This window comes from Ornithorhynchus anatinus, chromosome 2, assembly GCF_004115215.2.
Source record: "Ornithorhynchus anatinus isolate Pmale09 chromosome 2, mOrnAna1.pri.v4, whole genome shotgun sequence".
Lineage (NCBI taxonomy): Eukaryota > Metazoa > Chordata > Mammalia > Monotremata > Ornithorhynchidae > Ornithorhynchus > Ornithorhynchus anatinus.
Window position 1 is genome coordinate 80,348,971 of NC_041729.1, and position 15,947 is coordinate 80,364,917.

General features: G+C 41.0%; 1 protein-coding gene across 5 annotated transcripts in view; it reads right to left on the reverse strand.

Moving 5' to 3' along the window:
* The window catches only part of ADGB (androglobin), a 178,074-nt gene that overhangs the window by 58,253 nt on the left and 103,874 nt on the right, over window positions 1–15,947 (reverse strand). For all 5 annotated transcript variants that reach the window (XM_029058720.2, XM_039911155.1, XM_039911153.1 and 2 more), the window contains exons 17-24: window positions 15,003–15,105; window positions 12,435–12,576; window positions 9,559–9,673; window positions 5,454–5,621; window positions 3,474–3,609; window positions 2,438–2,572; window positions 1,693–1,786; window positions 673–807 (exon numbers count right to left, since the gene is read on the reverse strand). In XM_029058720.2, coding sequence (XP_028914553.1) covers window positions 673–807; window positions 1,693–1,786; window positions 2,438–2,572; window positions 3,474–3,609; window positions 5,454–5,621; window positions 9,559–9,673; window positions 12,435–12,576; window positions 15,003–15,105 — 1,028 coding nt within the window. The remainder of the gene's footprint in view (window positions 1–672; window positions 808–1,692; window positions 1,787–2,437; window positions 2,573–3,473; window positions 3,610–5,453; window positions 5,622–9,558; window positions 9,674–12,434; window positions 12,577–15,002; window positions 15,106–15,947) is intronic.

Genomic DNA, 15,947 nt, shown 5'->3' on the forward strand with positions numbered 1-15,947 from the left:
TGTCCCCCCCTCTTGACTGTTAGCTCATTGTGGGAAGGGAATGTGTCTGCTTATTGTTGTATTGTACTCTCCCAAGTGGTTAGTACAGTGCTGTTCACACAGTATGTCCTCAATAAATACGATTGAATGAATTCTCCATCATCAGGTTGTAGAACGTTACATACATCACTGAAAGCTTTGGACTTCCATCCCATATTCCCTAACCCTTTCCCCTCTCTCCTCTTTCATGTTTGTTGAGGGGTAATGGAAGAAAGGCAACCCAGCTTCAGGTGGTGCTCTGGTGACCTGTGGCTAATAAGGCTAACTAATATGGTCAACCAATTTTACTCTAGTGCTTTGCTTCAACACTAATATGACCTGAAGAAATTATAGCTTATTTTATATAGCACAACATTCTTTGCAACTGAAAAGAAAATAGTGTATACTCACTAAAATAGATCTACTTATTCAAAACCAACATGGGAGAAAGTATAACTTCAAAATAAATCAATCAATGGTACTTACTGAGTGCTTATTGTGTGCAGAACACTGTACTATGTACTTGGGAGAGTATAAAATAGCAGGGTTGGCAGACACTTTCTTTCCCTGCCCACATTGAGCAAAACTGGCTATTTTCTCAGAAGCAACCCTTTTTCATTTCACGTTTCTCTTGAAAATGGATTGAAAGCTTACCTGAAAACCACAAACCAAGAATTTGGTGCCTGATCAGGATAGGTGCCGGTGTAGTCTGCAAACACTGTCTTAGTTATTTCATCCTGATAACACGGGTACTGTTCAAAGGACTTGCAATTGGTTTTAAACATCATTCTGGAAATATGAGGAGACAAAAATGTAAATTCAACAAGAAAGCAGTTATATATAGATGCACTTTATGTTCAAAGATTATGACTGATGGTGACATTCTCTTCAATAAGTGAAGAAAAAATTTAAGGCAAATCACAGAATAAAAATAGGTCAAAATCTCCAGTCCATCTCCTGACTAAATGTCTGGGACACTGTGCTGACCGTTGAATAGAGAAAGTGAAATGGCTTCTGAGCTGACATTCTAACTCAACTTCACAGATGTGGATCATGACAAAGGTCATGGAAATGAGGTATTAACATTGAGGGGTTTTTTTTTCAACTAAATGGTGCAAAAGACAGATGGAGCAGTGAAGAAAGGAGGTGCTTCTCTTTTTTTCCAATACTTTGCCTGAGTTTTTTCTCTCAGCCCATGTTTCACTAACGTCAAGTAAAGAGGCAGCAAAATGTACAGTGGGCCAGAAATATTGACTTTCTTTTGAGGAGGTGCTGTGTACACAGTAAAGTGCTCAATAAATATGATTGATTGAAGTGTAAAATCTCAGTGCTAAAATTCAAGTTCTAAAACTCTGAAATTCCTTGAACTTTCCGTTAATGACCAAACTCAAGCTTTACAAGTTGAAACAGGCTCCTATTTAACCAAGTGAGTGCATAAAGACATCTCATAGTAATCAGGACATGGCACCACCTCTGAAATTCTTGTAGGACTAGAATTATTTTTAGCTAAAAATACCACTTTGTACAAAATTGAATACATTCTCCACTGTTTGCATCTCTCAAATAATTTGAACTCGTCCACCTTTTTATTTAAGACAGATGATGATTCTATTCTTTTACCAAGATGTCTTCTGAATAGACTGTAATATGAAACTTCACGCATTAATCTATTACCTTAGGAGAGAAACTGCATGCACTTCTAAGTTGAGATCCATTAGAAACCACAGTTTTTGCAGTGTGTCAGAAACACTAGCATTTTCCTTTGTATCTGAAAATAACCAAAGGGATTGTTTTTGAAAAGCACTCAGTGAAACAAATGAAAGACACCCTTTAGCAAAATTAAGAGTAGGAATACTTCTGGTTAAAATATGCTGTACAAAATGCCACATATCTTTTGTGATCAGTTTAAGTGCAATATATTTCAACTGGTTTTATAAAGTACAGTGCAGTCTATTAATTATGACAGTAGGCATATTCACTAATTCTTATGAAGAAAAGCAATACAATAAAAATGTCTTACTGTCAAGTATATTTTTCATTAGGCTGGAAGAGATAGTTGAAAATTAGGAGAAAGCAATGTTTCCCACATTGATAGCCCTCTTGATTGCTCATCTAAATTTCAACTACAAAGAACACTAAAAATGTTTCCAATTATTGCTTTATTTTAATTTTCTACCCTATTTTCAGTAACACCCTAGCTTTTCTAGATGTAGAGAATTTAAAAAACAATCTTGCTTCTGTTCAGCTAATGCAGTAATTCACACACAACACCTGTATCTATGAATCTGTAACTGTAATGAAGCATTCAGTAAAATTTTCAGAGGATAAATCACTGTATTCATTACTTCATTACTTAAGTGACACATTTTAGGACTAAGTAGCTGCTCTTCTGCACAGAGATGACATGTATGGTACACACCTGGTTTTCTGGCTCTCATTAGTTTTCTAATATAACTTCCTCTCCAACATGCTTGCAATTTAACTGCTGCTTTTTCTTCTAAAGAGGAAATTTTGTCATTCCAGGTTGAAAAATATTTAGTATCCGCCCACTCCACTGTTTAAAAAAAGTGTCAATAGTTAGCAGGTGTAGAGTTTTCTGAGTGATTTTTACTAAAGCATGAGGCCTGACCAAATATTTCATCCCTGCGCAGTTCAATTACCACATACAAACTAGCTTTTCAAGCTTAACAATTACAATACCACTACACTTGGATAATGTTTTTTCTCTGAGAAGATCAGATGGTGCTGTATTCAAGATTCCTTCAGGACTTTGAAAACATAATTTGGTTACTCTGAGTTGTGTGTTTCAGGACTGGACACCTGTGTGAAGAATTTTATTACAGTGCCAGTGGCTTGCACCGTACCACGTACCCTCCTCCATCCCTGCTGCCAGCCATGTTCTTGTTGGGGGCATGGAGTTCAGTACATCACAACCACCTGGGCATGGAGAACAGTAGCCAAGTATATCTGCCCCAAAGTAAGATTTACCTTACTGATACCTTACTGATTAAAATTCAGTTCTTTCCAATACATATACTTCCTTCTAGATGTACACACACACACACACACAAAAATCACCCAACTGAAGATTGGTCAACCAAGGGCTCACGTCTCTAGTCCTATTAGTATGTTCATCATCCACCCCCTACCCAAACCCCACTTCTTCTGCAGTTGTCACTAGAATGATGTACACTTATGCTCTCCCCTGTTTAGGCTGTGAGCCCGTCACTGGGCAGGGACTGTCTCTATCTGTTGCCAAATTGTACATTCCAAGCATTTAGTACAGTGTTCTGCACATAGTAAGCACTCAGTAAATACTATTGAATGAATGAACACTTCAGTACATCCAGAGAGAACTGAGCATGGCTGAAGCTTTTGATTATGAATGGGAAAAATGTTTAAAAAAATTAAGTTTGCCCAAGAAAAATAATACATAGTAAAAATAGGATAATTACGTGATGCATCATCTTCAAAAGTGGTCTCAGTAGCATTGAGGTCCAGGGTGAGAGTTCTGAATGCAAACTTAAAATTGGGAGGTGCTTTGTTTCCAAACACTTTTTTCATTAAATGCCATAAACAAATGTTGAAAATCTAAAATTAAAACAATATATTTAGAATCAGCATCGCCTAGCGGGAAGAACATGGGCCTGTAAGTCAGAGGACCTAGGTTCTAATCCCAGGTCAGCCAGTTGCCTGCTTTGTGGCCTTGGGCAAGTCACTTAGCTTTTCAGTGCCTCAGTTTCCTCATCTGTAAGATGCAGATTCAATGTCTGTTCTCCCTCCTAATTGGACTCCAAGCTCCATGAGGGACAGGGACTGTATCCGTCCTAATGAACTTGTATCTATCACAGCACTTAGAACAGTGCTTGGCACATAATAATAATAATAATAATGGTATTTGTTAAGCGCTTACAATATGCCCGGCACTGTACTAAGTGCTGGGGTGGAAACAAGCAAATCAGGTTGGATTGTCCCTGTCCCATGTGGAGCTCACAGTCTCAATCCCCATTTTACAGATGAGATAACTGAGGCACAGAGAAGTTAAGTGACTTGCCCAAGGTCACACAGCAGACAAGTGGCAGAGCCAGGATTAGAACCCATGGCCTTCTGACTCCCAGGCCCATGCTCTATCCTCTCTGCCATGCTGCTACTTCCCCTAAATGCTTAGCAAAACCCACAATAATAATTTAATAATAAACCCTTAATTTCCTCTTACAGGAGGTATTTTCTTTAAAAGAGGCTCTCAATTTACAGAATGCATTTGAGAAAGGCAATTAACATTTTACGATCAGTAGGAGATGAGAGTCAATAGTAGGTAGAATAATTTCTTAATCTGGGTCCATCGAGTTTCAACAGGAAGACAGGAGTTGAGACAGGACAGGGAGATGTCAGGGCCCAAGCCATTATTCTGTAGTGGCTGTACAGTACAGGTTGGATCTGGATCCAGTCCATGATCCAGAATTTAAAATCTCCTCCTACTGGGATGATTTCTAAAATGGTGCTCAAAACTCATCTGTGCTGGGCAGCAGCAACATGGGAGCAAGTCGAGTGCAGAGACTCAAGTTTACTGCCTGGAAGGCGGCAATGGTAAACCACTTCTGAATTTTTACCAAGAAAACTCTATAGATACACTACCAGAACGATTGCAGATGGAGGTGTGTTCTGGGAGAGATGCCTCCATACAGTCACTCTAGGTAGGAGACGATTCGACTGCATAAGACAAGACATCCTAGGCTAGCCAGGGCTATGAAACTCTGGGCCTAAAAGGTTCAGAGGTTCAGAAGCAGCAGAGTAGAGGCCTTAATTGTGCAGCTGCAACAGAGCTGTTCAATAGCAGAGGCATCCCCAGCTACCTGCCTATCCCTAATGAGGTACTTCAGACCATGTGCAGGGACCTTCCTCATGTGTAATGTTCCTTTGTGCAACTAAGTAGGAGTTGGGATTCACATCAATCCTTCCCACAGCTCAAGGAAGTCTCTGCAGGTTTAAGTGCCCCTCTTCAACATAGTGGGAGAACAGAGATCATTTTCATTTTTAGGCATTTGTTATCTTTATAATGTGTTTAAGTTAGTATTTAATATCTTAAAAAACAAACTTATTTCAAAGATCTCTCATAATTGAAATTATAAATAAAAATATATTTTGGCAGGTTTAATAAAAACAGGAAATGGCAAAGCCATATAAATTTTACTTTGCCTTTAGTAACAAGGCTTATGTTACCACTGTTAGTCACAGCAGGATACACTCTCACTGGTTTTACGTTATTGGTTTGTATAACTCTTTGAATTTTCATTCTGCAAATTTGGTAACAAACTGTATAAGTGTTGATGAGGCAAGATAAATGTGAAATGCTGCGATACTAAAGAAAGCATTATCATGAGCAGTTCTTATGTCTTACATTCTCTATTAAGCAGTACATTTTTACATTTCCTTACCTTGTAGTGTTGGGCAGTTAATTCTTTATTCTGCAGGTGTGTAGGACAATGAGTTAATTCCAGATTTTTCAGCATTTCAGAGAGTTTACGGTTCTTGTGGAAATTAGTTATCACACTTCCAACAGCTTTCAGGATCACAGTCGCCTGTTCTATAAATTGGTGGCTCTCCTAGGATTAAAAGCAATTATTAACCTGAACTACTGGATCTACTCAGTATTGCAGAGCAGAGTTAAATATTAAATAGTCACTCAGAGATATTGGGCCTTTGCTAGAGTTAAATTTGGCATTCAACTTATACAGATATTTAATTCATTTCTAAAGCAATATTTTAGAGAAAAAACTACTATAGCAAAAATCTTTGGCATTTTAAAATTGTCATCTTTTTCAAAGTATAGAAATACCATTTATTTAATGACTCCTCTGTCTGAAATACATGGCAGTCACCAAAATTAAAATGGTATCTCAGGTATCAAAAGATTCAAGTCTATCCAGATTATGTAGAAGCAGCATGGCTTAGGGGCAAGAGCCCGGGCTTGGGAGTCAAAGGATGTGGGTTCATTCATTCATTCATTCATTCATTCAATAGTATTTATTGAGCGCTTACTATGTGCAGAGCACTGTACTAAGCGCTTGGGATGAACAAGTCGGCAACAGATAGAGACAGTCCCTGCCGTTTGACGGGCTTACAGTCTAATCGGGGGAGACGGACAGACAAGAACAATGGCACTAAACAGCGTCAAGGGGAAGAACATCTCTTAAAAACAATGGCAACTAAATAGAATCAAGGCGATGTACAATTCATTAACAAAATAAATAGGGTAATGAAAATATATACAGTTGAGCGGACGAGTACAGTGCTGTGGGGATGGGAAGGGAGAGGTGGAGGAGCAGAGGGAAAAGGGGAAAATGAGGCTTTAGCTGCGGAGAGGTAAAGGGGGGATGGCAGAGGGAGTAGAGGGGCAAGAGGAGCTCAGTCTGGGAACGCCTCTTGGAGGAGGTGATTTTTAAGTAGGGTTTTGAAGAGGGAAAGAGAATCAGTTTGGCGGAGGTGAGGAGGGAGGGCGTTCCAGGACCGCGGGAGGACGTGACCCAGGGGTCGACGGCGGGATAGGCGAGACCGAGGGACGGTGAGGAGGTGGGCGGCAGAGGAGCGGAGCGTGCGGGGTGGGCGGTAGAAAGAGAGAAGGGAGGAGAGGTAGGAAGGGCCAAGGTGATGGAGAGCCTCGAAGCCTAAAGTGAGGAGTTTTTGTTTGGAGCGGAGGTCGATAGGCAACCACTGGAGTTGTTTAAGAAGGGGAGTGACATGCCCAGATCGTTTCTGCAGGAAGATGAGCCGGGCAGCGGAGTGAAGAATAGACCGGAGCGGGGCGAGAGAGGAGGAAGGGAGGTCAGAGAGAAGGCTGACACAGTAGTCTAGCCGGGATATAACGGTTCTAATTCCGGCTCCGCCACTGTCTGCTGTGAGACCGTGGGCAAGTCACATAACTTCTCTGTGTTTCAGTTACCTTTGTCTGTAAAATGGGGATGAAGACTGTGAGCCTCACGTGGGACAAACTGATGATCTTGTATCAATCCCAGTGCTTAGAACAGTACTTGGCACAAAGTAAGTGCTTAACAAATAATATCATTATTATTTAAAAAGTCTCATGCTGGCAAAAAGACCATCTTTCATAATTATAAAACAACAAACACTATTTAAGTTGTGCCTGATTTCCTAAGATGCAAGAATTTGTCTGATTTTTCAGTGCTTGCAAAATGGCCCACCTTTAATTGTTTTGTAGTGAAAGTGGCCGACCATCACATCCTTGCCTATGTGGAAGAGTCATCAAGCAAGGGAACCAAGCACTGAGGTTTCAGGCTACCAGAACCACAAGAGGGTAATTCAACTGACCTTGGCACAAGTCTAGCATGTACCCTAAGGGCATCACTGTTTGCAGTCAGGATTAGTCCCATTTCAGGAATCCCAGTAGGCAGAAAATATTCCTGGGCCCTCCTGAGGCTTGAATGTAGAGGAAAATGAACTGAATATTCAGGAATTGATCAGTAGTCAGGGTACAGGTTATTAAAAAGTGCACTTTTTACATTTAAAAATAGGGTAGAAATATCAAAATTGAGGGAAACTGCTACAAAATAGCCAAGCACAATCTCCAGGGCCATATAAATTGTGAAATGGCATCAATACTGTGCCTACTAATCTTAGGTCTAAGTTTGTCATTTGTAAAATAAAGGAGGATGGAAAAAATGATCTCCAATTATGTGTATTTGGTTGCATTTATTTTGGCTTTAATCCCCGCCTTGGATACTGATGACTCTTTTAGCCTGTATCAGTGTGGTATGATGTCTTTGACTACCATCTCTACGCAGATGACACGCAGATCTACATCTCCGCCCCTGTCCTCTCCCCCTCCCTTCAGGCTCGCATCTCCTCCTGCCTCCAGGATGTCTCCACCTAAAACTCAACATGAGCAAGACTGAGCTCCTCATCTTCCCTCCCAAGCCCGGTCCTCTCCCAGACTTCCCTATCACCGTGGATGGTATGACCATCCTTCCCGTCTCTCAGGCCCACTACCTCGGTGTCATCTTTGACTTGTCTCTCTCGTTCACCTCACACATCCGATCCGTTCACCCCACATATCCAATCCGTTACCAAGACCTAACGGTCTCACCTTTACAATATCGTCAAGATCCGCCCTTTCCTCTCCACCCAAACGGCTACCTTACTGTTACGGGCTCTCATTATATCCCGGCTAGACTACTGTGTCAGCTTTCTCTCTGATCTCCCTTCCTCCTCTCTCGCCCCGCTCCAGTCTATTCTTCACTCCGCTGCCCGGCTCATCTTCCTGCAGAAACGATCTGGGCATGTCACTCCCCTTCTTAAACACCTCCAGTGGTTGCCTATCAACCTCCGCTCCAAACAAAAACTCCTCACTCTAGGCTTCAAGGTTCTCCATCACCTTGCCCCTTCCTACCTTTCCTCCCTTCTCTTTTTCTACTGCCCACCCTGTACGCTCTGCTTCTCTGCCGCCCACCTCCTCACCGTCCCTTGGTCTCGCCTATCCCGCCGTCGACCCCTGGGCCACGTCCTCCCACGGTCCTGGAATGCCCTCCCTCCTCACCTCCGTCAATCTAATTCTCTTCCCCTCTTCAAATCCCTACTTAAAACTCACCTCCTCTAAGAGGCCTTCCCAAACTGAGCTCCCCCCTTTTTCCCTCTGCTCCCTCTACCCCCCCTTCACCTCTCCACAGCTAAACCCTCTTCTCCCCCCTTTCCCTCTCCTGTCCCACCCCCTCAGCACTGTACTTGTCCGCTCAACTGTATATATCTTTATCATCCTATTTATTTTGTTTATTTTGTTTAATGAGATGTTCATCACCTTGATTCTATTTAGTTGTCATTGTTTTTATGAGATGTTCTTCCCCTTGACTCTATTTATTGCCATTTTTCTTGTCTGCCTGTCTCCCCCGATTAGACTGTAAGTCCTTCAAAGGGCAGGGACTGTCTCTATCTGTTGCCGACTTGTACATTCCAAGCGCTTAGTACAGTGATCTGCACATAGTAAGCTCTCAATAAATACTATTGAATGAATGAAAGAATGAATAGTAATACAAAGTTTATCTTAGTAAGAAATAATGTGGCCATTTTCCAATGTACAATATCCTATAAATTCTATAAAAATTAGTTTCAAAAATATCAATCTCCAGTATTTCTTTCAGAGCTTCACTTTTGTTGTATTATCAGTATAAAAGACAGATGAATCACTTTAATGTAATTCAAGCAAACATTAACCATTAACAATTAACCATTAGAGAAGCAGCATGGCGTAGTGATGGAGCATGGGTCTGGGAGTCAGAAAGACCTGGATTCTGATCCCAGGTCAGCCTGCTGTGTGACCTTGGCCAAGTCACTTAATTTCTCCGTGCCTCAGTTACCTCACCTCTAAAATGGGAATTAAGGCTGTGAGCCTTATGTGGGGCAGGGAAGGTGCCCAACCTGATTAACTTGTATCTATGCAGGTGCTTAGAACAGTGCTTGATACATAGTAAGCACTTAACAAATACCATCACCATCATTAAATCCTGATGCTGCTGCATAGTAAAAACGTACCTTCTCAAAATGTGGCATAATACTATCTTCTTCACCAAAAGCAAAGGGTGCCATACTACATAAGTGAATATGGTGTCCCACAGACGCACTTGCAGTGAATAGTAACGCGTGTCGCCTAAATAGAAAGGGTATGATGAAAAGATCACATATTAAAATCTGACACTGAGCTAATTAGATGAATGAAAACAGTTTAAGGAAGAATTCCATGTTACTTAAAATTTCAGAATCACATAAAATTAAAGCTCCAGAAAATCAGTGAAACTTAACCAGACTAAGAAATGGAAATCTGGCCTATAAGAAGAGAGACAATCTGAACCTCACACTACTCCAGAATTTTTGAGATTAATGAATCTCCTACTTGCCGGGTATTTGTGTGTGATGCTGAGGAGTGGTGTTGAAGAAATAGTGAAGCAATCTGACTTTTCATTAATTCACTTGACCATTAGGTTAAGATGGTCCTCCCCCTCCTCAATCCCCCCTCCTCTCAGCCCCCTTTTCAATCCCGGCTAGGCCACTTGTCAGCTGGGTGACTTTGGGCAAGTCACTTAACTTCTCGGTGCCTCAGTTCCCTCATCTGTAAAATGGGGATTAAGACTGTGAGTCCCACGTGGGACAACCTGATTCCCCTGTGTCTACCCCAGCGCTTAGAACAGTGCTCGACACATAGTAAGCGCTTAACAAATACCAACATTATTATTATTATTATTATTAATTCCCCATCCTTACCAGCAGTATCTCCAGAGGAGATCTCCTGCCTCCTCTCAAGTACCACCCCCTCTACATGCACATCGGACCCCAGGCCTTTGCACCTTATAAAAACTCTAGCTCCTTCCCTTTTTACCATTTTCAGTCGCTCACTCTCCAATGGCTTCTTCTCTACTGCCTTCAAACATTCCAGTGTCTCCCCCATCCTAAAAAAAACCTTCCCTTCATCCCATAGACCCATCCAGGTATCACCACCACTCCCTCTTACCCTTTCTCTCCAAACCCCTTGAAAGAGTCGCCTACACTCACTGCCTCAATTCTCTCCTGAACCCCCTCCAATTTGGCTTCTGGCCCCTTCATTCCACTGAAACCGCCCTCTCAAAAGTCACCAATGACCTTCTTCTTGCCAAATCCAATGGCTCCTATTCCATCCTTATCCTCCTCGACCACTCAGCTGCCTTTGACACTGTGGACCATCCCCTTCTCCTCAATACGTTATCCAACCTTGGCTTTACTGACTCCTTCCTCTCCTGGTTCTCCTCATCTCTCTGGCTGTTCAATCTCAGTCTTCTTCACGGGCTCCTCCTCCCCTTCCCATCCACTTACTGAAGGGGTCCCTCAAGGTTCAGTTCTTGGTCCCCTTCTTTTCTCCATCTACACTCACTCCCTTGGAGAACTCATTCACTCCCAAGTCTTCAAGTATCATCTATCTCTATGCAGATGACACCCAAATCTATATTTCCTCCCCTGTTCTCTCCCTCCCTCCAGGCTTGCATCTCTTCCTACCTTCAGAACATCTCAACTTGGATGTCCTCCTGCCACTTCAACTCAACATGTTCAAGACAGAGCTCCTTATCATCCCCACCAAGCCCTGTCCTCTCCAGAGCTTTGCCATCACTGTAGATGGCACAATCACCCTTCCTGTATCACAAGCCCTTAACATTGGTGTCATCCTTGGCTCCACTCTCATTCACCCTACATATTCAATCCATCACCAAATCCCATTGGTGTCACCTTCACAACATCGCCAAGATCTGCCCTTTCCTCCCCATCCAAACCACTAGTACAATCTCTCATTCTATCCCAACTGGATTGCTGCATTAGCCTCCTTTCCAACCTCCTGCCTCTCCCCACTTCAGTCCATACTTCACTCTGGAGTATCCTTCTACAGTTGAGTTCAGGGCATTTCACCCCCCTCCTCAAAAATCTCCAGTGGTTGCCTATCAATCTCCATTATCAAACAAAAACTCCTCACTATTGGCTTTAAAGCTCTCCATCACCTTGCCCCTTCTTACCTCACTTCCCTTCTTTCCTTCTACATCCCAGCCCACACATTCTGCACCTCTGGTGCTAACCTTCTCACTGTGCCTCAGTCTTGCCTGTCTTGCTGCTGACCCCTGGGCCACATTCTACCTCTGGCCTGGAATGCCCTCCCTCCTCAAATCTGCCAAACAGTCACTCATCCCCCCTTCCAAGCCCTACTGAAGGTGCACTTCTTCCTTTTCCTTTTCTCCCTTTTCCTCTGCTTTTCTCTCCTTTTCCTCTGAGAGACCCTTTTTCCTCTGCTCCCCTTCCCTTCCATGTCACCTCAACTAGCTCCCTTTGCTCTTCTCCTCCTCTCCCTGCCCCAAAGCACTTATGTATATATGTATATATCTAGAAGCAGCATGGATCATTGGAAAGTGCCCGGGTTTGGGAGTCAGAGCTCATGGGTTCATGACAACAGGCATAATCCCCATTTTACATATGAGGTAACAGAAGCACAGAGAAGTTGAGTGACTTGCCAGGGTCATACACCAGACGTGGTGGAGCCTCATTTCATATTGTTTCTTTCACCTAAATAAGACATTTGAAAAGTCCTGAAACTACTCATATAGAAATAAAGTAGACTGTTCATATCTTTTAGAAAACTAAATTGCCTGAAGAATGTCCTTGATTCATATGAAAAGTCCTGAAACTACTCATATAGAAATAGATTGTTCATATCTTTTAGGAAAGTAAATTGCCTGAAAAATGTTCTTGATTCTGGGCCTCATGTCACATTGAACAGTAGCTAATTGCTGAGTTTACTAAAAACTGCCAAATAAAGACTCAAAAGATAATTATCAATTCTATAATGCAGAAATCAGAAGATCCTTATGAATGGGAAAAAATAAAGGGTTCTTACATACCCAATGGGAAGGTGTATTATTGAGGCTTTGGTAGCATTTGTGTGTATCTTCAGGACCAGGTCCCCTGGAGCAAGAGATTTCCATGAAAATTTTTTAGCTGTAAGCATGCCTGCTGCCAAACCAGAATTTTCTTTTGATGAGGCTTAAGAAAAGGATGAAAATAATTGTTATGGTTCAAGTCTGGTTCAGGCTTGAAGAAGGATTATTGACTATATGATTTATGAAGTTCATTTGAACACTCTAATTCTGAGGATACTTCTATCAAATGGCCTCCTAACTAATCCACAACTTAATACTTCTCAAAAAAGTTATATATAATACTTTTTTCTTCTTCAAAATACCCAGAGATGTTAAGTATTATTTAGAAATCCTGTATACACGTTTACTGAAGTTACAAAAATGACTGAAGGATGTTGTACCTGAGGTCACATGCCATTTTCAGCATTTGTTCTACAACTGATACTCAGAATAAGGTAGAAAAAGGTGGCTTTATCATTTATAGTACAGGTGGTGGTGCAGGTACAGGAGAAGCAGTGTGGCCTAGTGGATATAGCATGGGCCTTGGAGTCAGAAGGACCTGGCTGTAAATCCTGGCACTGTTCTAAGCACTGGGAAACAAGTTAATCAAGTCAGACACAGTCCATGTTCCACATGGGGCATATAGTCTTAATACCAAAAAATGTCATAAAAAAGATGATTTGCCCTCTATAATTAAAAGCCTATTTCATCGAGAACATTCTAGTAGCTTTACGGATATCACCTGAGTTGAGCTGCTGATGACTTCTCAATTCAATAGCAAATATCCATTTTCATAAGGGTTGAGATGATAACATAATTTTAATGGCTATTAGACTTGAAACACAAATTTGTGGTCACAAGAATTTATTGTGCCTGATGCCCCATAAAAGATTTTGTATATGGTTGTTGAATTTTATTTTTACTTTTCATTTTAAAAGCACAAACATTTCAATCAAGTTTAATTTATAACTTAGTTTGAGCAGTTTTGAAGTGTATAATAATAATAATAATAATGTTGGTATTTGTTAAGCACTTACTCTATGCAGAGCACTGTTCTAAGCTCTGGGGTAGATACAGGGTGATCAGGTTGTCCCACGTGAGGCTCACAGTTTTAATCCCCATTTTACAGATGAGGTAACTGAGGCACAGAGAAGTTAAGTGACTTGCCCACAGTCACACAGCTGACAAGTGGCAGAGTCGGAACTCGAACCCATGACCTCTGACTTCCAAACCCGTGCTCTTTCCACTGAGCGATGCTATTATCAAGCCAGACCACTAGGGCTTGTAGGAAAGAAAACTGTCATGTCACTAAATTTACAACAAAAATGTAATCTGCCTTGTGGTAGTAAAATATCGGATTAATGAATGTGGTATACAGATATAATTATTTAGATACTAAATAATTCATGAATGATCCTAAAAAAGTGACCACAATTAAGGTGTGAAATATGTACTCCAGTATCCCCCAAAGAAAACGGTTAAATAATATGTAATGGAACAGAGTTAAAATGTTCAAAAGTATTAACAAATATTAAAAAGTGTATGTGGAAGGTAGGCACAAACTCTCCCAAACCTGAATATTGTTATCACATTTTTCAGATATCTGAAATTGTTTCATGTATGGGAAAGGTCAGTTGAAGGTTTCTTATTCCCTGCAGTCTGTCCTAAGAGATGCAGGATAAAAATACTCCACTTTCCATTCAAATTTAGGGAATAAAGAAGAGCCGGGGGAAGTGTGGATCCTGTTTCACACCCAGAGGAGTGACCAAGGAATCCCTGAACCCTCTCTTTTTGACAAGTCAGAGACAGGATCCTGGCTTTTTCTGTCTCGTAGTAATCTGAAACAGTCCATTTCAATTTTATTTAAACACCAGAGTTTGCTGTACATGATTTATAGGAAATTTTGAAAGATTATCTGAATGAGAAATCTGACGATTCATCTTTTCTGGACTCCCCATAAAGCTCAAGGGTGAGGAAAAAAAAAAGAATATAGATGTGCTGCACATTCCTTTTGGAAGTGGAAAGTTATAACGAAGCTCTATCTAGTCTAGGAAATGTGACAGCATCCAAAGAGAAAACCCAGACCAGATCCCTCAATTTTGGGAAGGTAGGGTCCCAATCCTTGCTCCTCCTTCAGAATTTAATCTGAATTACTGGTTCCATTTTCAAATTCTATAATTCTTAGCACTTAGTACAATGCGTTGCACCCGCTGGGCTCCCTGTAAATGCCATTATTAAGCACTTTCTGTGCTGTGTGCAATGACTTAAGTGTTGAGTTTAATACAAAGTAAACATTACCTCCTTACATGTGAAAGAAAAATTAGGATCCAAACTGGAATGTAATAAGTGTCTCTGATGCAGCTGACAAACTCCTAAGTACCCAAAGTGGGGAGGGGTTTGTCACTGAAATACTGTACCCTTGTGTTCCATTTGCCCTCCACAAAAGACAGCATTTTAAATATCACAAAAAAAGACCGGAGTGCCATTAAGAGTCTAATGAACTTCAATATTAGTTATTAATATTTAGAGTTTTCTTTGATTGAGTCTTACCTCCAGCCTCTCCCCAACGCACCAATGCAGAGAAGCTAACCAGAATTTCAATAGGTTTAAGGCTATCCACATATAGGTAGTAGAATACTCGATCATCTGTGGACTGCAACACATGTAAATCATTTGTAACTGCCTAAGAGTGCCTCAGTGACTACGGAACATTGCTTTCGACAACTCTCAATAGGTCATCATACAGGTACTGAATGTAAAATGAACAAGTAAATGCCATCATGCTTTTGTTAGCTTTCTGTAGTATTATGTCTCAAATGTGAATGAGTCAATCAACAGACCAACATTTTAGCTACAGTATACAAGAACTAATGTTGAAAAATCAAGGGCATGTTGAAAGTTTTTTGTTGTTTTTTTTTTTTTAACTATGAGCCAAATACAAAAATGATGTTGAAAGCAACTGCTGTATCTGCAGGGGCCAGAGATTTGCCCCGGGCAAACCAAATGTTAAGCTCATTGTGGGCAGGGAATGTCTCTACTAACTCTGTTATATTGTGATATTGTTTTCTCCCAAGCTCTTAGTACAATGCTCTGCACACAGTAAGCACTCAACAAATATGACTGATTGATGACCAACCTAAAGCATCAAGCAGACAGAATTCATAATATTGGAACCATTTTGGGCATGTTTCAACTAATCAAATGTATTTATTGAGCAATTATTATGTGCAGAGCACTGTACTAAGTGTTTGGGAGACTACTATATTACAGAGTTAGAAGACAGGTTCTCTACTCACAGCAAGCTTGTTTGGGTTACGATGAAGACCTGTCACCTCTAATATTTATGGCAGCATCCAGTAAGGAAACCCAGACCAGAAACCTCAATTTTGGGAAAGAGAGTCCCAATTCTCTCCAGAACTTAATCTGATAATCTGAGCTAGAGTTTTAAACATCTCCGTTTTCTAAAATCTATCATAACTATTCAGGGTTTTCTTA